Raw genomic sequence first — 22,077 nt, 5'->3', positions numbered from 1 at the left:
CCTGAGGACTACCTTAGGCACCCCTCCTCTAGCGGTTCCCCGGAGGAGAGCCCCGCTCCTTCCCTCTCCGTTTGCCCCAGCTCTCGATCAAATCGCGTTTCGCTCCTTCCTCTCGTTCCGTTTTCCCGCAGTACCTCACTCAGCCATGGCGACCAGGCTGCCGAGCCGGCAGGGGGCGGTGTGGCTCAGAGAGCCACCTCGGGTGCCCATCCGCCCGCCGCCATGGCGGCCTTGCCGCGCCACCGCCGCTTCCTGGGCGGCTTCGTGTGCGGGGCCGCGGCGGGCGCCGCTGCATCGTGCTGGGCTGCGTGGCGGCTCCTCCGCAGCCAGAGCCAGGCAGAGCCGGGGCCCGGGCCAGTCCTGCTGGAGGGTAAGAGCCGCGGGCTGAGGGGAAGCCGGGCGAGGCGGCCCCGTGGCTCTGCGGAATGGGAACCACAGCGGCTCAGCGCGGTCTCAAGTCACAACAGCCGCCCCTGTCTCTAAGTCTCCCTCAGAGATCCCCTCAGAGGGGTTTTCTCCCAGCTGTATCCATCCCAAAGGTCCCGGGAGGGCAGGGAGCGCCCCTTGTACGTGCGTCGGGCTGGTGGGGAGGTTATTTGAGGATGCTGGGCTGTAACTTGAATTAAAAATTCAGCTTCCCGGCGCTACACTTGCTCACACTGAAATGACATCGAGGAAAGTGGCTTGTGCTGCTGCCGCGATGGTAGCGAATGTCCTGTGTTGGAGTGGAGAGCAGTTGTTCTGTGTGATTTGGTAACAGCCTCATAACATACACACGCATAGCTGTAGATATACGTATGTTTATTTTTAAACACACAGTTCATTTCAGGCCATAACTGAGATTTAGCTGTTGCTTGCCCTGAGGGGATGAGTCCATCATGGGTGGTAGCTGTTCACATGGGAGGGGGGAGCAGGGGAGCTACTGGGGGGCACTGGGGCCTGGTGGGAAGGAATGGTTCTCTCTGCAGCCTGAAGGTTTTAAAGTACTGGGAGTGTTGGAAAGCACAAGAAGAATGGCACTAAAAGTGTGAGTTTCTGTTGAACAGGTGTCTGCAGAATGAGTAAGTCAGTAAGACAGATGGAAACATTCCTCCATGAGAGAAAAATGCTACTTGCAAAAAAACCCAAACATCTCCAAGTGAAGTTTTCATTAATTCAGCAGAATGTAAGCATTCCCAGTGAGAGCAGTATTCATGCTTGTGCTCAACTTGTACGGTTCAGTTTGTGAGGAGTGCAGTTTCCAGCTCTGAAGGGTGAAATGTCTGTGTGGATACTGTGAGATACTCATATGAGGACATGACAAAGAGCACAAGTTTTTTTAGTAGAAAGGAGCTTCACTGGATAGCTCTCTTTGTATTTTTTTAAGTCTTAATTGTGGCAGTAGCCTCAGGTAGTACCCTATACAATATGTTTACATCCACTGAAATGCTTTTTTTACTGGTTTGTTTCTGATCACAGTTCATCTGTGGATGGCTTCCTATTTATTTTTCTCCTTAGAACCGGTAGAAGAGTCTTTACTGGAAAAGTATGGATTCCCTGAGGCTGGAACAGAGATAAGATGTTACACAAATCATGCACTGTCTTATGACCAGGCAAAACGGGTGCCGAGATGGGTGATTGAACATATTTCGAAGCAGAAGATGCTGGGTATGTAGGTATTTATTTATTTACCTTTATATGACATCTAGAATGGGCTTTGCTGTGCAAGGAAGGTAGACCCTGGAGCAGGCAGGGAGAAAAATCCCACAGTGATCTCTAGGTATGGATTTTTCCATGGATTCACAATCCCGCTGAAGGCAGCAAGCCTCTGGGTAGATGTCAGCATCACGACAGTATTAAGGCTGATGTTGCTAGTGATTTAAGAGATCTGTCACTGCAGTTTGGCAGGATTTTTCAGTATTCTTTCTCTTGTTGGAACTGGTCTGGTATTGAACATACAATGTCTTGAAGCCTGCAAAATACACTTGGCCCAGTGGGTTGAGTATGAAAAGGAGGAATAAAGAACTATAGCTACCTTCCATGAGAAATTTCTGTTATGAACAGTCTGTAAGCAAATAGAGCTGTGTCAATGTAAACACTCAAGTCATGCTGCAGGAGGGAATCTTAGCATACATCTTTTAAACATGAATGGAGAAAAAATGAAACAAAACTAACTTTTCCTTACCTGATTCAGACCTGCAAAGTTCAGTGTTACTGCTCAAGCACATAAAAATTGCTCTTGCTTCCTTAGCTAATGTAGCTCTGTGGTCCAGTTTATGTCAGTTTACATAGTGCTCCTTATGTGTGAAGGCTTGTGAAGTGGCCAGACTGTTTAATCTACAGAACTTAGAAGTTTGCTCAGAATGAGAAGAAAAGATGGATGCCTGTTTGTGAGATAAAAATGGAGCAAAGGGTGTCAACAGTTGTAATCGTTCAAAGCTAGATAGGGCATTCCCTACTGACTGCAGCCATTATTTACTTTGATGGCCTTCTGTTGTATTTTCTGATGTGTGTTATCTGATACACTCTCCCCTGTTCTTTAAGCAAGACAGAGGCTCAGAATTTTTGCTGTCAACAGTGAATGAAGTATGAGTAGTATACAGTCATTGTAAATTAAGTTTATAGCATTAGTTCAGCTTTTGTAAAGCAAATTATTAGTAATGGAGATAACTGTATAATTGTAAAATGTTTTATGAATGCAGTAGCCCTCTAAATATATCTTAATCACTGTCTTCAAATTACCTTTCAAAATTAAAAACGTGATCCTGAAAATATTTATAACCAACCCCTAAGTAGCATCATTGATTCCACTTCTCTCTGAGAAGAAAGCAGTAATTCCAGGCTTGCTTTCAAGTGGGTTTTAACGGCCGAATTGTTAAAATATTTTCCAAATTATCAGATACAACTAATCTGCAAATTGAAATTTTGCATCATAATGCATTCAGCTCCAACTTACGCCTGATAGCTACCATAATAGAGATCTGTTGCTGTTCAGGGAAGGTCACAAAAGCCATCTGTGTCTTAGAGTTTTGAAAGGATGTGGTGTAAAAAAACATATTTTATTGGTAAGTAAGAGATCAAATGTTTAAAAACATACATGTAAATGAGGTGTACAAAACTGGTTACAGAAGAAATTAACCATTTTTATCAAGACAGTGAGTAGAGAATAAATGATATATTTTTCCACTTTTCAAGTTAATTGATAAATTACAGTTTGTCTTAAATACTGAAATTAAATATAATTTTTTAGAAATAAGAAGTCTGTTATTTTGCACACTGATATACTTGTCAGTGTTGCTTCCAAAGCATCAATCCTGTCTTGAAGTGTCACATGCTTTACCAAAAATGAAAAGTGAAGATCCTTCCTTCTGCCTGCGCTGCATTAAGGTTCTCTGAGCACTGCTCTGTTTTGACATCACTTACATGGACATATAGACAGATGGTCCTGAGTTCTTCAGAGAGTTGCCAAGTGGAGAGCATGTACCACACTTTGTTCTCAGTCTCAGTATGTAGCACAGGGAAGCATAGGGTGCATATGCGCTCAGCAGCAATATTGATGTGACAAAAAAAAAAGCCAGAGTGGGTGCAGTTTGTGTGTGTATGCACAGTCAGCTACAGAAGAATAATTTTAACAACTAGCAGTGATCACTATTGAAAATTGCCCTTCATGTTGTTGCAACAGGAAATGCTTTATAAAATGCCAAGTCTGAGGAAAATTCTCTCTTGTGTGTACTGATTCATGCTTAAATGGAAAGAGACTACATAATGGTCCTGTGAAATTATGCCTAAGGTGACACCTTGAATTTTATTTTAAAAAATCAGTATGCTGTACATACTTTGAATTATTTTATCATTTGGGGGAAAAAAATGTGCACAATGGTGATGGTGCTCTAAGACAGTTATTTTTCAGCTGTGTACTGCGCTGCTGCCTGTGTGGAGCCATTCTGTAAGTGCAGCTGAGTCAGCTCTTGCATGTTCCTCTGCTGCTTCTCTGCAGCACCTTCCTTAACTGTGGAAGATCTTGGGCCCCAGGCCATTCCTCAAGAAGGATGGTGTCTTATTGGAGGCTGTCGGTGCCAGAATATTTCATGCAAGTCTTGTCTGGCCATCACTTTTCCAAGGATGCAGTTAGTGTTTGTGAAGGAGTCTTTTCAAAGTTGCAGCCCACTCAGAGTACTTTCTTCTACAAGGAGCTGACTGGGAGTTTATACACAGCCAGTACACAAATACTAGTACATGGTCAGTAAACATGGGAAGAAAGCACAGGCTCTCCAGGAAAGACAGTGGCTTAGAATGGGCTGCCACCTCTGCAACAGTTAAGTTAGCTCCCCCTGCAAGCATCCCGCAAAATATTTTTCTCTGCCAGAGGAATTTAGGCCTAGCCATTTTTTGTGCATAATTCCCAAATGCCTGGAAAGGCAACAGGCTTCTGTGCCTGTGAAGCTCAAATGACTTAAGACTTTCTCCTGAATGGGTTTAGTATTCTACCAAGTGTAACTTTATCAATGTGCACCCATTCTACTTCCAGGCTAGACTGGAAGAAATGCAAGAAGAAATATTTGTAGTGGCTGAAACATAAAAATGGAATTCCAGTTATTGAAGATCTGTGTGTCTTCATTGCCCTAAAAAGTGAATCTGTACTGATTTATATCTTTAGCAGTCTTTTCTTTAATATTAATCTGCATTTATGATGATGCTAAAGTATTTTGCTTTTCTTTTTTTTTTCTCTGTAAAACAGAAGGCATGTTAGAATTTCTAGTGTGTGGTAAGGAAGAATTTAGAACTGGAGCACAGATACTTAAGCAGAATTATTATTTTTTTATGGTTGAGGAGGAAAATAGCCCATTTAACTCAATGTGTTGAATCCTTAAGCATGGGTCATTTGGCAGGGTATGACAGAACCAGTTCTTTTTGTGTGGTTGTTATGATGTTGTTATGATAAACTAACAATTTAGCATGTTATTCTTCAGGCAATGCAGACCGAAGGCACTGTAAATTCAGGCCAGATCCTAACATCCCACTAATGTTTAGTGCTGTCAATGAAGACTACCTTGGAAGTGGATGGTCACGAGGACACATGGCACCAGCGGGAGATAACAAATTTTCAACAGTAGGATTTTTTTTCTTTCTTTTTGTGTTTAGCAGTCAGAAAGGATCTAAAGGCCCTTAAAAGTGATGTGTGATGTTCCTTTTGCAGTCTGTTTTGAGTTGGAGCATGATCTCATTATTGATGTGCAGACCTGGACTTGGAGTTACAAGGTCTGTCCCTGACTGAGCACTGTAGGATGCTCTCACAGACTGCTTCAGGTGTCTAAATCAGGTGCATCCCCTGGTGACATACCTCTCTTCAATAAACCACATCTAGATTAGCTTGGTAGGCAGAGATGATGTGAGTGTATCTTGTACAGTGTAGCATTAAGCAAGTCTTCTCAACTTCTTTTGTGTCACATTGTCTGTAAAATGAAGGTGATAACCTTCACCAAACAAACCTCAAAAGTGTCTTCTGAAGCTTGGTTAAAAGGAGACAGGGAATGATGACTTCATTCTGGCCAGCAGGTGCTGAGATGCTTAAGGCTAGGTTGGGCAAAGCAAAGATGCTGTTAAGTACTGTTCTTTATTGGCAAGGGGATTGCCTGGATGATTTAAAAGGCTTTTTTCTTTCTGGCAGTATGTATGAGGTAAATTAGACCCTTCTTTTGCCATAGTTCTTTCACTCTATAAAATGTCTTCACCTGTCATTTATTTGAGCTGTAAGAAAGCATACCCTAATGCCTTGGCCGACTAACAAGCAGCCTTGGATTTATTGGATCGTCTTGTGGAATGTGCCTAATGCAGCAATTTGTCAATTAAGAAGCAGTTTGAATTTGTATTTCTGCCAGGCAGAACAGTATGCAGTGGGGCAGAGTTACAACACAGTGGAATGTGGTGGAGGAAAGAACAGTTGTTTTATCTCTAATAGAAATGTCTTTGTGGTTATTTATGTGTGGTATCTAGAGGGGGGAGGGGTGGCAGGGGTTTGATGGTAAACTACTTGTGTGGAGAGATCCTGGACCTGGCTTGAAATGCAGTGAGGTGATACAATCTTCCACAGTTTAATTAGCGCAGGTAGTGTTCACTCATTATCCTAAGGAGTTTTGTCAGCCCCTTCACTTTGAAGAAGTAGTGTGTGAAGAATATTGACAAGTACAGGACCTGTGAAGATTCTGAGTTAAGTTTTTCTCCTATATATGCCAGCTTATGCAGAGTTCTTTAGCTCCAGGTCCTTCGCATTTGGAGATATATGGGCTTCTGTTCAGAGTGGTTTATGACGCCTTTTAAAGACAAAATTAAGCAGATATGTAGATGTTTGACCATTATGGTCTCATAAATCATTTAATTGCCTGAATGTTATAGATTTGTAAAATATTAATGAATATTTTTAATAAAGCCATTTCTTGAAAGGAAAAAGCTCGCCATTAGGCAGTCAAACAAAGGAAAAACACGAATGAAAGCATTCTTCCCATTCAGAAAGAAGACAGTACAAAACTGACATTGGGTGACATAGTAATCCCTGTGCTTCTAGAGCTGGATATTCTTGCGCTATGTTTCTTGTAAAAAAAATTAAAAAAATTACATTTTGCATCACCTCAGTTATTCACCTCTTAATCCAAAATAATTTTGTAGATGTTGTGACTTAGCTTTTATCTGTTCTTTTCTGTTGATAAAATGAAGGCGAAACTAAAAATGTATCTTGATACAAAATCTTCTAAAATGTGTGTTTAGCTTGTAAATGTTTCAGTGAAATTCTATTCTTTCTTTTCTCTATGCAGAGAGCTATGGCTGAAACATTTTATCTGTCTAACATCGTGCCTCAGAATTATGAAAATAATGCTGGATTTTGGAACAGGTGAGAAACTACTTGTAAACAAGCTATTTGAAAGATATCAGGCAGTGGCATAAATAAGAAATTCTGTGTTTATAGAACTTCTTTACATCCAAGTATTCTGGTGCTTTTTATAGGCTATCTGTAGAGATCATAGGAACTTTCTCTGAAATGAAAGGCAGTCCTCACAGTGCAAGAGCAGTGTAACGACTACTTTAGGTTTTTATTCAGTCAAACTGCAGAGGACCTTTATGTAGAATAGATAAAATTACTTCTTCTGGCTGATGTGGATAAAGGTACCAGGCTTAACATTTCTGCCCTTAAGAAAAGTTCAGTAGAAGCAAGGAAAGGGTTTAGGTCTTGCTTTAACATCTCTTCCTCAAAAAAGCACTTGCAGTGTGCGAGTATTCACATCTCTGTGTGTGGACACTGGTGCACTTTGAATTGGACAGCTGAGTGCTTCCCACTGAGTTGTGACTGCTTCATGTCTAGGGCATTTCTTCAGGTTCTGGCTTCAAGAAGCAGTCAGGCACATTCTCTCTCACTTGTGAGCACTGGCTGGATTGGTTTGGAGGTAAAGTGAGTGGTTGAGAAATTTAAACTTTCTTCACTTAGGATTTTTATTCTTTCATTCCTTTGAGCACAGAAGAACATTAATAAAAGTAGCATTCGTTCAGTGTTTCTTGCATAGGACTTATACAAAGTTAAGACTCAGGAACAGGAGGGAAAAATGAATTTCACAGTATTTGCTCAAAGGAAGGTTAGCCAAATTATGTATAGCTTTTTACTAAAAGTCTACAAGAAAATGTATCCTTATGCAACTGCACACTGCTTTCCAGTTTTACAAGAATGCATATAAAATCATATGAGGCATTCAATAAGGTTATACTGCTTTATAGACAAAATGTTATAACATTTTAAGAGGGGGTTTTTGTATTATTTTAATACCTCACGTATGTGCGTATAAAATTTACTTATACCAGAGCTAGGCATTTGTACCAGTTCAAGGTAGGAAATCCTCTTTATTTCCCTTGAGCAGGATCTCTGCATAATTATGAAATCATGGGGAGTATTTGACAAATTTCCCTTGGCACTATCACCCCCCAATTGAAGCAGCTATTAACACTTTCTCCCAGCCTCAGAACTCTGTTTCCACAGTCTAAATACGTGAGCAAGGTGTTGGTGCCACCGGTTTTGTCAGTCACTTGTTCAGTGATAAATAGTTTTAAGGATACTATGTTTCATATGTGTTGTATCCCTTCCTGGCTTCAGAGCTGTCTTCCTTTCTCTTTGTTTTAATTGCTTGATTCTTGAATTGTCTTCTGAGGTGCAGGTAGACAATCCAGCTTAGTCAGTTTAACAGTGTTTTTTGTGTTCACCCTCCCACCACGTGTTCTTGCCGCTTTCCCAGTTCCAGTGCTGGTACTAGCCTGACTGCAGTAAGTCAGTTCCATTTGCTAACCCAGTTAGACTGATCTGCATTTTATTTTATTTGGTCATGTTTCTGATGAATTAGGAAATGGGACCAACTGGTGAGATGAGTGCCAGAGCCAACATGGAAGACAAAGTAGGACTGTTCAGCTGGGGCAGACGAGGGGAACAGCAGGAAAGGAGGCATCAGGACTGCATATTTCATCAAGCTGTTAGATTACTTCAGTGTTGTGGTCTAACTGCACCTTAGTATTTATTCCTCATTCTCTTCCCACCAACATACTTCTTTCTCTCTTGATGTGGAACTACCATTTCCTATCTTGTTTTGAGAACGATTTCATGGTTGCTGTAACCTGATCTCTGTCCCTGCTGCCACTAAAAGCAGTTTGCTCCCTAGCTGCATTTGTTCCCATTCTTTCCTTGTGCCAGGCGGTGTTTGTATTGCCATGCTGTGAAACAGCCTGAGGAGCTGAGCTGCTTGGAAGCAAAGCTGATGACGGCAGGAAAAAAAAGTAGCTTTTGGTCAGTGTTTTGGTGTATCACATGAAGAATGGGCTCATTCCTGCTAATTCTGACATGTGTGAGCTGATTTAACTCACTAACCCAGCACAAAAAAAAAGACTGGTTTTGCTCAGGAGTATTGACAAATGAGGAGTACTTAAGGTGGCCCAAGGGAGAGTTGTGAAGAACAGGGATGAGACAGAGGAGGAGGTGAAACTTCCTCATTCAGAGGCAGCCAGATTGGCTGGACTGATCATCACGTGTTCTGGCCTGTTTTTCCGTATGATCGAAGTGCAGCTCTATAACTAAAGTTAGTCTTTCTGGAGTTACCACTTTATTTTCAAACAGTTTTGTATTAAAAAAAACAAGTAAGTAGACTACGTGGGAATGGCACCTAGAAACTTTCCTAAGTATGCTGAGCTATGGAAAGAGCAGTCTGCTGCAGGACATTGATTCCTTGGGGAAGAACATACAAATCCAGTAATGCAGTAAACGTTTTGAAGCAAGAACTCCACAAACTGCTGTTTAAAATATGTATTTTACTAGTCCAAAGTGACCATCAACAGTATCCTTCTAGTGTAAAGTGTGGGAGTAAGGCATAGTCAGTAGAGAACTTGGATTTTCAGGGCAGGTGCTAAGGCTGCAAAAACCATTTTCAGATGCATGCAATAACACAAACATATCTGTAAGTAAGTTAAATTGGACAAGTAGGAAGTATGACTTGGACCTGTGTTTTACCTTCATTGGCTTGTGAGTCAGTCACATGAGTTTGCAAAAATGCTTCCAAACCGTCAGGAATTCATCTTGCCCTTAACAGTATGTTTCAAAGATTATGATGGTAAGTTTTCCCAGCTGACTTTACCCTCTCTGACAAATATATTCCAGAATGGAAATGTATTGTCGGGAGCTGACAGAGAGATTTGAAGATGTTTGGGTAGTATCTGGACCTCTGACCTTGCCTCAAACAAATGATGATGGAAAGAAGAGTGTTACTTACCAGGTATGTATCTATGTGGCTGGGTTAACAGCACAATGACAAATACTTTTTTAATTATTTAAAATTGCTCCTGTAGCTTGATAAAACAGGGTTAAACATCCTAGTACATACAAAATATACTAAATGTCCAATACTAGTGGGAACAAGTTCAGTAGAGCCGTTGTATCTTGCCTACACATGAAAAAATATAATTTTGAAGTAATTCTTCTTACTTACAAAGAGAGATCTATTAAATGTCTGTTCAGTCTGCAGTAAAACTGTTTTCTAATTTCAATAATACATGACAGTATTTAAGCAGAGAGTGGGCTTCGCTGATGTGTAGTCATCCATTCAATCATTTATTGATATATTTTAGAAACAGTGCAATACAGAGGTGGTGTGGGTTTGTCAGAACTGGGTTGGAATGCCTGTGCTCCATTACTTTCAAAAGCAGTTGTCTGATGAAAGGTTTCATTCACGTTCAGTAGGTTTTAGGTGAATGCAGTATAATCATTGGTCCATGTTACTGATTCCCGCTCCGCCCTCCTTCTTTTAGTCACCCTTTTTTATTACCTGCTTAAAATATTCTGAAGATTTTGGAGTGCACAGTCTCTAGAAACTGTCACTGGTAGACAAAAGATAGGCTATCAAGATGAGAGATTAATTTATTATTGCTTATCCTGACTTAATCTTTGTAAGCAAGTGTTCAGACATCTGTAGGATTTGAGCATAGTAAAGTATTCAGGGAGTGAGTCTATTGCCTTCTGCCCCTGCTGTAATGAGATATTATTGCTGTTTTCAGTTGCTAAAGGAAAGCTAGCATAATGCAAAGAATAAATGCTGTATTTTGTGCCTCTTGAAAAAACACTTTTCCTTGAAAATAAGTGCTTGGATCAACTGCAATTTCAACTCTTGAGTGATTCAGCTGTCCAACTAGTTCTCTGAGGAACAATGCATGAGCTCACTGTAACAAGCTCCTATTTCAGAGGTATATGAGAGAGACAAACGAGATGTTAGGCTTTCAACACTGCCTTGTTTAGCTATAAGATTTAGGCGTTATTTCTCCATCATAAATACACAGCTGATTTCCATTTGATTAAACTTGGAACTCTGTCATTAAATAATGTAATTTTTCTCTTCACTTCTACTTTTTTATTTCTTTAAAAACTGTCCCTTATATTCCCACCAGCCCATGGCTATAATCTTGACTGTGATGAAATTACAGCCTTGGTTTTGGGTTTGACTTACTTTTTTTTTTCCAGTCATGTCATGCATATGAAAATGCAGCCATAATAATTTATCCCTCTCATGTTCACTGGCAGTTTCAAACTTCATCTCTCACCACATCTTTGTGAGGAAAGTGCAACTGTGCTTGTTTTCAAGTGCGTAACTGAGCTGTGGTTAAGGGATACCTTAAGTTAGCAGCAGAGCCATCTTTACAATGGCAATGGTTCTTTGCCATCCAAAGAAAAAGTGCCGACTTGGCTACTGCCCCATTATATATCCCAGTCCCTTTCTATGTCTGCTAGTGTTGATGACTGTCACATCCTTCCACAAGATGCTTAATTACCCAATACAATAGAAAACCATCCATACTGGACTCTATTTGCTTACTGGGCTTGTTTTTTACTGCTGTAGAAAGATAAAAGAGCACACAGAGGAGTCCAGTGCTTACTGGTGACAGCCTGAGATATGTCCAAAAACACAAAGCTAGGAGCAGGATAAAGATGTTCCCTTCCAACAGTCTCCTGCCAGACGTTTGGCTTACTGTCAGGCAGAATGGCACCATAGAGTTCACCAGGCTTGCACATCACTTGCTGGAGATTGCCTCCTTGCAGCTGTCAGGATATTGCATTTTCTTTTTTATCTCTAAAGATATATATTCATCTTGCATAGCAAAGAATTAAAAATCCTGAGCCAAGTTGAACATTTTATATCTGGAAATTATTTTGCAGGAAGCAGTTGAGTCATCTGTCAAGTGTACCTATCAACTGCTTCACTTTAGTCTTGGTCACCTTTTTCTAGTTTTTCTCTAGAGAAGGTGTTTTTTAGAAGAGAAAGATTACATTTTCTGGATGATTGTTGCTCTCCATTTAGGTTTTGAAATGTAAATTTTAGTATTCCACAGGTAAAAATAATAGCAGGCACTGCATTTTACTGCATTTATTCAAAATAATTTGATAGAATAATAGGCACATAATGTCCATGCTGCTTTGATTATCATATTGTTCTGTTCTGGACTGTTGCCAAGATGTCTTCATCATCTTTGGCTTTGACGACAACTCTGGTCTTTTTAATGAATGTTTTATCAGTTTCAGTCTTAATATAAACTAAGAAGTGAAGTTCAGTGTGAGATTGTAAACAGTGGAATGAAGGTATTCAGGTTTTCATTTTACCATTTGGCCACATCCTTTACTCAGCTTCCTATAGTGAGATTCAATATGTAAATTGATTTTTATTTCAGTATAGTTGATGCTGTCTGCAGGTGGGAAGAGTAAAATGTTGGTTTTCTTTGGGGTTATTTCCTTTGTTTAAAATTTTTAATTATTTTATTTAGGTCCTCTTTAGCAACACTCCTAAGTGTAAATAAATACAGGTTGAGAATTGTTTTACTATTTTGAAATCTCTTTATGGCATGTGATTTTGTGCTTGCCATTGTCCTTTGGGGAGGGAGACTTCAGAGTAGAGTGGTGTGATGGGTTTGGGTTGTTGGGGTTTTTTATTCCTTCTTACATCAACACTAAGCTTAGAAGAGGGAACACTGGCTGGAGATAAACAGGTATCTTGGCTATAATTGCAGTCAATGCTGTTGATTTTGGTAGTCTGGTATTATGCCTCTAAACCATGAACACAAAGAGCTGGCAGCTGAATGAGAAGGGAAGGTGGTACTTAGTTGTCTTTCAGAGTGAATTCTGCTAGGTTCAAAAAATGAAAGGCTTTTAGTCTTCATTGTTTGGGCTTATGAAGCTGATGTGAGAGGGTGTCCTTTTTATTTGTATGTGCTATTGAAGAAGTGCTGTAGTATACACAATAGTGCTGAAACTCACAACCTATAATCTGGCAATGTGATTGTTAGGGCTGCGCTTCTTTCTAGTGTCTTCCTTCTTCTCTGAGACTAGAACTGTGGAAAAAAAGAAAGTGCAGAAGTACTACAGTGAATGTGTCTGCATTGATTTGTTTCAGATCCTCTTTTTAATCTGTTTCCTTGTTTTTTGTCTAAAGGAGTGGTGGAGTATGTATCCATGGCTTTACAGGCTGGTGTTTTTCTCATCAGACATCCAAAAAGGTTATTTTTAGACCACTATAGAGGAAAAACAGAGCATTGGTCATGGCATTGTTCCCAGTTCCTGCTTGGACTCTGGTACCATTTGCTGTTTAATTCCAGAAAGGGAATTAACCTTGAACTCCTTAGATGCCAGTGTTGTTCTATCTATTGGCTGAACTTGCTGTATCCTCAGATATGTTCTGTCATTTCATCCATCTCCAGCAGAGGCTCTTATTGCAAAGAGCAGATTGATGACCATGCTTGTATCTGAAAAACATATTTTGAGAATATATGTAAAATAGAATGCCAACAGGAAAAATCTGTCCTCTGTCACTGGAGAGACAGATGCAGAATTTTCATCTTTGTCCAGATCAAATCAAAATGACATTGTCTTGTTTTATGCATTACTGTTCCCTACTGACTGTCACTTCAATGATTTTCCTCTGTCAGCAGATTTGGAGTTTGAAATACAAATTTTGCAATCATTCTACTGTATCATGCATGATGCTGCACCCTTATTCCCAGTGCCATCCTAGTAAACAATAATTTAAGAATTGGCTATGCTTGGTGAACAAAAGCACAGTGTAACTGTTTGTTTGTTATTTTAAGTCTACATTTTTTGGTACTTTTTAGTGTATACTAAAAATACAAAGCTCATACTGGAATTATGTCTGCTGTTTAATTTTCAAAATTGAATCACGAGCCTGGGCCAGAGACGTACAATAACTGTACCAGAAGATATACTTGTCATCTAGTTCTGTGGCAACAAGTTGCACCTCTCAAATAGAAGGTGGTACTTTATGGTTTTCCCTAGTCAAATTTCAGAAATACTAGAGGTTTTCTCATTGCCAAGATACTATATGGAAAGGAAGTGTTGTTAATGGAGGTAAACCTGGGGACTCTGACTATTTGGTGACTGCTCCAAAAGGGCTTAGGGCCATGGAGACAACTAGTAAGATGTTGGTCCGTTACATATGTCCCATAAAACTTAACATACAAAGGGCTAGGTCTGAGATCAGCTGATACAAACAACTAGAGCTCTGTCAGCCCTAAATTTAGACATGATGTACAAATGAAAATAATAGACGCGGGGTTAAGATTGGAGGAGAAGAGACACCAAAGGATAGATTTATGAGGTTGCTTTTATTTAGCACTGTACCCATCCCAAAGGTCCTTTTATTATAGGAAGCGTGGTAATAGAGACTGTAGTGGATTTAGTGGTAAGAAACCTAAATGTCTGCTGTAGAAGCAGTAGTTTGTAAAAATCAAACCAACCAAACCAAAAAAAAACCCAAACCCCAAGCAAACCAAAACCAGGGGCTTGGGTTTCTGGTTTTTAAGGCCATAACTATGTATTTAGGCACAGCATTTTTTTTTTACCATGTCTTCATTTCTTCAGGGATTGGTTTTTTCTTTCTTCCTCTCTTTTTAGTATTTCCAAATGATTCAGCAATAGCAGTCAGACCAATTATAACAAATTAAATTTTCCTGAAGTACATGCATTTGCATTTTGGAGTGCTTGGCTGTGCAGTGTTGCATATTGTTACTGTGCTTTTTATCTGTAGTATTTTCTAGTTTTTGCATTGCTAGGTCTGCCTCAGTTCTTAGTGCCATCTGATAGAGTTCTCTCAAATATTCAGGAGAAAACACTATCAACGGAATTAGTGCTGCCTAACATGAATCTGAAAGGAAGTGGAGTGAAGGCAGTTAATGTTATCACAATAATCAAGTAAATAAAATTATACTGATAGCAAAGGGAATTTTTTACACTGCTAAAAAGTCTGTTTTTATACAGAATTTAGTATCAAATTATTAAAAAAAAGCTCTGGATTGTCAAAACTGGTGTCATATCAGCAGGAATTATATAATATCTAATAAAACATCTGATGGGTCTAGTCAGTTTCATACCTAAAGTTACAGATGAAACAAAAAAAGTGCCTGTTTAGAGAAAGTCTTATTTTGGGTGACAGGAATGATGTCCTTGAATTCTGTCCATCAAGAAATGTGACAGAAGCCTTAATTTTGTTACTGCCAGATGTAGGTGGAAGTACACATAGAGAATTGTGTGTATGCTTGTTTTCAGTCAGTTGTCCTTTCCAGTATGGCTTAGTTCTAAACTCTGGTTATTATCCAGAAAGAGTTAAGAAACAGTTACTGGAGTATAGAAGGAATTTCTGGAGCTATAATTTAAATTTATTTGATGATGGTACCCTCTGATGCAAGGACTCTTCAGTGTGCACTAGCATTTAAGGCATGATTGAATGTGATTTCTATTTACTGGGTTCTAAGAGCATCTCAGATAATTGCCAGTCCAGAGCTGGCACTCGCTGATGAAAGGCTAGTTCCTTCTGCTAATTCTCTTCATGGCTGATTTTCATTTTCTAGTCACTAGGTGGCAAAAGACTACTTTTATATTCGGGATTCCTTTCTTTTAGAAGACAGTCATTTTCTTACCACTCTGGGAAGCTGTAACGGGTCCAGTATAAAATGAAAATACGGTAACATTTATGTATGTTTTAAAATTTCTAGTCAAAGTAACAATGTTTTCTTTTAATATAATTTCAAGTGTTCTGCTGATATACCTGGCATATTCCTTCCTCCTGTTAATGTAAGAATGGAGTTTTATTTCTCAGAAACTCCAAACTTTAAGGGACTGTAATTTTTAGGGACTGCAATTTTTAGGGACTGCTTTGCTTCATATATATTTGACTGCCACCACAAAGGTGACACTACGTAATGTCACGTGCCTCAGCTTACTGTAGATGCCATTATCAAATTTCTTAATTATTTGTTGTGATACTTAAGCATTCCAAAGATACTACCAATTTTGTCCTTCCAATTTTAAAAACCACGACCAAGAACAGATTTGGCCAAAATTCTGAGAAAAGCCAATCTTAAGACATATCCTCATCCAGTGATGTAGCTGTGAGGCTGAATTTAACAAAGCTCACTGTTTTAAGAAACCATGTTGCTTCTTCCCTTATCCTTATCTGCCCCGTGAACTGTTTAAGTTTGTGTAACTACTTATCAACATGTTTGCTGTTTTAGCAATATGTAAACATCTCTAAATGTCAGGAATTTCATACGTTTTAATGACCTGTCCTCATGACAGCTGTCCACAATTAATTTGACATAATTGAGGAGTATGACCAATTTATACACATTTGTGGAATGTCAGTAACAATGTCAGTAATAATAAAAACTAATAAACACCATGCTGAAAATGGCATTATCATAATGTTGCATTATTGGATGACACCACTTCAGTCACGGGGCTTCAGCCAGCACCAAATCACTAAAGGAAACAAGAGCGAAGCAAAAGTGAAAGGAATAAGCAGCCACAAAAAGGTAGAGCAATGAACATTTTTATGTTGAACTTATACAGACAGCAAAGAGAGGTAGTATCTAAAATTTCACATTGGTTTCCCAGATCATGGTGGGAAAGGAATATATTTAATACTATAAAAAGAAGGCTTTTAGCTGGAGGGCCTTTATTTATTTTTTTCCTGTTATGAGGCTGTTGAAAATTTGAAAGATTAAGCAAAATTTTATTGCAGTAGCAAAATGAAAGTTTTCAAAAGATTACACAAAAATTTACTTTTTGGCCTGTTGCCAACATGGTGTGAAAGCATGTGGGACAGCAGTGATTTTCAACAGGGCACTGCTATATTTTCCTGCTTGTATTAGGGCGTAAGATCTTTTTTGAATCACAGATACTATGTAAAACTGCTGCTGTTCTCCAACTGGGACAGAGCTGCTTCAGGTATTGATTGCTGAAAGATCATCCGCTGCCTGTGGATAGACTAGCACAAATCAAGTCAACATCTGTGCATGGATAATCTTAACCCATTTTCTCTTCTGTTACAATAGGAGCATATGCTATCTGCCTCTGTTAAGCATGCATTGAGATAAATGAGATGGTGCAGATCAGAATAGTGATTCAGGCTGCTGTTAGGTAAGAAAATCCTCTAGGTGGCAATAGGAAATGAATTGTTGAGTTTGGTTTTCCTATTTACTGCTTCTAGTGCAAAATTCACTTCTACAGAGCCACACCTTCTTTCCCTGGCTGTTGATCTCAGTGTGTGTTTGAAAACTCTGTGGAAACATTCATCTGCAGCTTCTGTATATACTCACATAAAAAAGCAAATTGTGATATATTACAGAGCATAATGATGGAAATATTATGGCATGCATTTCCTTTTCAACAGAAATCATTGGGTCACACTAGCAGCATGATTTTTTGGTGATGAATCCTGTGTGTGGTTCACATGAGTGTTAAACTGCAGAAAAAACCCTTACATGTTCCTTGTCATGCTTTTTCCTCTGTCAGGGAAATCAGGCACACTCCTTTGATGTTATTCTCCACCAGCAGAATTAGCTGGGAATAGAACTTTATGCCTCGTTTTATGTAAGGAAAGGACACTTGTGAACTCTGGCCATTTGGCAGGTTGAAGTTTGTTTTAATCACTTTATCAGTATTAGAACTCAGTGAAGTAATTACTTACAGAAGCAGTGTATTGCTATCCAGAAGACTTGTGTAAAGCCTTTTCACTACTTAAATTTTATTTAAATCCTAAAAAGAGAGCTTATGTGAAACTAAATTGGTACATAAATTGCATGTATGGCCATTGCATGTATAGTGCTGAGCTGTATTTAGAACTACGTTTCTCAAAAGGCCAAACCTTCCTTCATTTGTAACTAGTCCTCTCTTCCTTGCTTTGCTTCCTTCCTTCCATAGGTGAATATACTATGCATAAATGTGCATTATTTTGCATAGAATATATATATTTACATCATATTGCATAAGCACAGGGTCTGTTTTCCCTTAACACCCACTTCAAGCATTCAGCATTTCCATTTCATACCTAACTATTCTATGTTCAGCTCTATTCATTCCCCAGCCTTTCTATCCACCCACTCAGTTCTCAGACTCAGTCTCATTCCCTCTGCTAGCTCACTCAACATGCATTCACCTGTTTGTTTTACATATGTCGTATACCCCCTAATTGAAGATACTTGTAGCAGCTCAATCTGTGTGTTTACCCTTCCTCTGGTCTTTTATACAACAGAAGGAGGATGCTGGTATGTGTAAGTGTGTGGGAGGTATTGAGAAGGGGAGGGAGCCGAGCTAAGGGGGACCTAGCACATGTACATGTATTTATAGTGGGACAAAGTATGTGAAGAAAGACAAAGCGTGCCTGGAAAAGGCAGTGCAGGCCATACTGCACAGGGATGCTGCAAGTCTGGAGACCAGTAGCCAGGTTGAGTGTGGGGAGGAGAGTTTATTATCACTACTGCCTTCTCTCAGGAGGCTGCAGGTGCAGGATGCAGGTGCACCTGTGCATAGTCTCTTCCTTCTCTTCTACTCTGCCCTAGGAGCATGCAGGGAGTGGGATTGCAGTGCAGACTTTGCAATCCCAGGGGAGAAAAGGAATTCCAGCCCTTTGCCTTCAACAGTGTCAGTCACTGGATGTATTTGGTTGAATATGGAAATATGAGCTACTTCCTATCCCCCTCAGGGCTTTTTCTCCACTCAGGGAGCTTCTTGGCTGCCTGTCTCTCACCCACAATATGTTGCATGTAATCCCCAGTTTGAGTGCCACCTATCTCAAATAGGTTAAGCTCCCAACACCATTTATTTTTGCTATGGGGCCCAACACGAAAAGGAAATGGACTGTTAGAGCAAGTCCAGAGGAGGCCATTAAGATCATCTGAGGGATAGAACACCTTTCCTATGGAGATAAGGGTGAGAGAGTTGGGCTGGAGAAGAGAAGGTTCCAGGGAGAGCTTAGAACAGCTTCCAGTGCCTAAAGGGGACCTACAAGAAATCTGGAGAGGGTTTTTTTACAGGGGCATGTAGTTGGACAAGGGGGAATGATTTTAAACTGAAAGAAGATAGTTTTAGTTTAGGTATTAGGAAGAAATTATTCACAATGAGGGTGATGAGACACTGGCACAGGTTGCCCAGAGAAGCTGTGGCTGTCCCATCCCTGGTGGTGTTAGAAACCAGCTTGGACTGGGCATTGAGCAACCTGGTGTAGTAGAAGGTGTCCCTGCCCATGGCAGGGGGGTTGGAACTAGATGATCCCTTCCAACCCTAGCCATTCTGTGATTCTATGATTTTGTAATTCAGTTTTAATCCACCAGATAGCACAGTGTGTTGATGCATAGTTTCTAGTATATTTTAAAATTATCGGTGCATCAGTCAGTTTTGATTATTTATGCCATTGAACCTAAGGAGCTGTAACTCTGGTTTCACCCACACGGAATGCTAAATGTAAAGTGCTTTGACACTCAGGAGCTCTAATTTCCCTATCAAGACATCTGTCATTGAAAGGATAAATGGATTTGCCATAAGGCATTTATTTATTGCTTACCTGTTTCAATGAGTGCTAGATGTCTAGGCAGAGCTTTATTTAGTAAAAGTTTGATGGCATAATTTTTCTAAAAACAACATTTTTCTAAAAAGGATAATTTTTCTAAAAACAACAAAACTACCACAAATAAAAAATCCACAAAGAGACACAAACACACCAAAAAATGTTTAAAATACACCAAAGCCATTAAATAGGCTAGTTTAGGGAAGGGGAGGAAAGTATTCTATAACAAAGAAATCTAAGAGTGCATGTTTGACAGAGATGGTAGTAGTGGTACTGCTAAGTTATTGTGCAAAACATGAAAAAACTTTAGTAAAGGCTTCACTTTCTCCTGAAGGCTTTTTCTCTAGCTTTGGCCTAACCAGTAAGACTTAAATGCTAGTCACTTAAAAAACTGGTGAGAGAGACACATCAAGCACTGAAAGAATTCATAACTCAGACTGTTGGAATAGACTTGCCACAGGCAAAGTTTAGTTTTAAAAACTCATTTTGTTTTACAGAATGCTGAATGCTCTCAGAATGAAACATACATAGGAAGTGTTTTCTTTAGTGATTGAGTTATACTGAATATATGAATGGACAAAGTATGTCTGACCTGATACACTGGATTAGTTTGTAACATACTTTCAATTAATGCAATCAGTTTGTGGCAGTGAAATAAATATCTGCTTTCTCTGAAATTGTATTTTAACTATACATTAAAAAAAATCAAAACAAGCAGTCTACTTTTGTAGGTATTGCAAATACTGGAGATAGTACCAAATTACCAGAATTTATGTATAAACCAAGATCCCTTTGTAGTTTTTGTAAGGTATCTGAACATTTTTCTTCTGTTGCTATTAAAGTACAAATTTTAGAAGGGTGGTTATACAGAAGGGTTATGCAAAATTTAAATTTTCCATGTATTAGCCTGTTACATTTTGTTAGCATGGCAGATCTAGTTCAGCAACACTAACAGAAAAAAACCAAACAGCTTGGAATAGTGCATGCATGAGCATCACTTTTTGAATATGGGAGAGAATACATTTATCATCAATAGGTATGTTCCCTTGGACTTATTGCTGACACAGGGTGGGGTGTCTACTGTATACATATGTGTGTGAGCTTTCAACAGTTTTTGTGTGAATGTAGAGTCCTGATCCTCCTTCCTGGTCTAAGTGACACAGCAGGGAACCCAACATGTACAAGCTCTTAAGTTGAACCATAGTGAATTTAATGCAAAGCACAGCACTATGAGGTCTGCTCAGGGAAAAATTAACTCCATCCTAGCCAGACCCAGTACAAGTGCTTTCCACCTCAGCTTCTAGTCTGATAATGTTGCCCATAATTTTGGTGGGTAGTTAATGGGCTGTGGCTCCTTTTCAGAGGTAGGATTAGTCTCTTTTTTTTTTTCCCCTCAACTGATAAGTTCTGTATCTGAAACATACATTTCCTTTTGACAGGTAATCGGGAAGGATGATGTAGCTGTGCCATCCCACCTATACAAGGTGATCCTTGCCAGGCGGAGCAGAACAGCTACAGAGCCCTTGGTACTGGGGGCTTTTGTGGTGCCAAATGATCCCATAGGCTTCAGTCACCAGCTGCCTGAATTCCAAGTAAATATTGAAGATCTGGAAAAAAATGTCAGGTTTAGTTTTTTTCCCCCAGGTGGACAAAACCAGAGATGTTAAAAATATCTGTGAGGTGGATACCTGTAAACTGATAGGCTTCAAGGAATTTACATTGTACATCACTGCTAGGAAAGTACAGAGTGCCCGTACATTGCACCGCTTGGAGAAGGTCATGTCAGAGTTAAGGGAGGCAGGAATTGAGCCTGATGAATATCTTCTAAAGCTTCACAAGAAGAAGGAAGAAGAGTTACTGCAGGAAAAACAAGTCACAGCTAGAGAGGGGAAGACTGGCTAAGTTTCAAGAAGATGTTTGGGGTTTTGTACTTTGAGAGGGGAGCTGAAGGCAAACACAAAGACAAGGGCTGTATGAAATTACCCTTTTTTGAGTTGTGAAAACAATAAACATTTGGAAGATGGTGGGTTTGGAGTAATATTCATTCTCATGTAACATGATGCATACACATGATTTGCTGCAGTACTTAGATGTGGGAAATGAAAATGACCCCATTCTGGCATGAATAGATTACTGGACCTCCAGAAAAGGCTTTGTGCTATTTTCCAAGTGAGACGTCAGACTCAGGGTTTGTATGGAATCCCTTCTAGGAATATTATAAAAATAGACAGGAGACACCTTGGAAGAGCAACTGGAACATGTTTAAATGCAGTTCTGCTTGCAAATGTCTTTCAGTACGACACCGTGGAAGCAGTGGTACTTTCTGGGATTTTTAAATATTAATTTAGAAATATTTCATTTAACACTCTTTTTATTAGAGACCTGTAAGACATAATGGAATCGCTTACAGTCTTCACATAGTGGTATTGACGAAACCAGATTGTCTCTTACCTCCCCTGACCTTGTGTGCTTGGGATATTTTAGCATGTCAGTCGCTGTCAGCTCTCGTCATTTGCAGCAGACTTCTTCCATTCATGTATAATTCTGCATTTAAAAAATCAACAATAGAAGCAGAGTTTGCACAAGTTGCTGTAAGGGTCTATGGAGTCTTCATAAATTAATGTAAGCTTAGTATTTCACTTTCACCACTAAGTTTGGATAAAGGTGTTTTCTTTGATATTGC

At 39.5% G+C, this 22,077-nt stretch overlaps 1 protein-coding gene across 1 annotated transcript; it reads left to right on the top strand.

Annotated features, from left to right (window-relative positions):
• The first annotated feature begins 211 nt into the window (after positions 1 to 211).
• EXOG (exo/endonuclease G) lies at positions 212 to 21,418 on the top strand. Its single transcript, XM_005150026.3, is given in 7 exon segments — positions 212 to 370; positions 1,498 to 1,647; positions 4,950 to 5,089; positions 6,789 to 6,865; positions 9,659 to 9,773; positions 20,834 to 21,007; positions 21,009 to 21,418. Coding segments are annotated over 7 exon segments (1,092 nt in total). The 5' UTR covers positions 212 to 222; the 3' UTR covers positions 21,297 to 21,418.
• Positions 21,419 to 22,077: the final 659 nt, after the last annotated feature.

This window comes from Melopsittacus undulatus, chromosome 1 (assembly GCF_012275295.1).
Source record: "Melopsittacus undulatus isolate bMelUnd1 chromosome 1, bMelUnd1.mat.Z, whole genome shotgun sequence".
In the NCBI taxonomy this organism is placed as follows: domain Eukaryota; kingdom Metazoa; phylum Chordata; class Aves; order Psittaciformes; family Psittaculidae; genus Melopsittacus; species Melopsittacus undulatus.
Note: the sequence above shows the minus strand (reverse complement) of the source record. Positions and strands in the feature narration are given on the sequence as shown.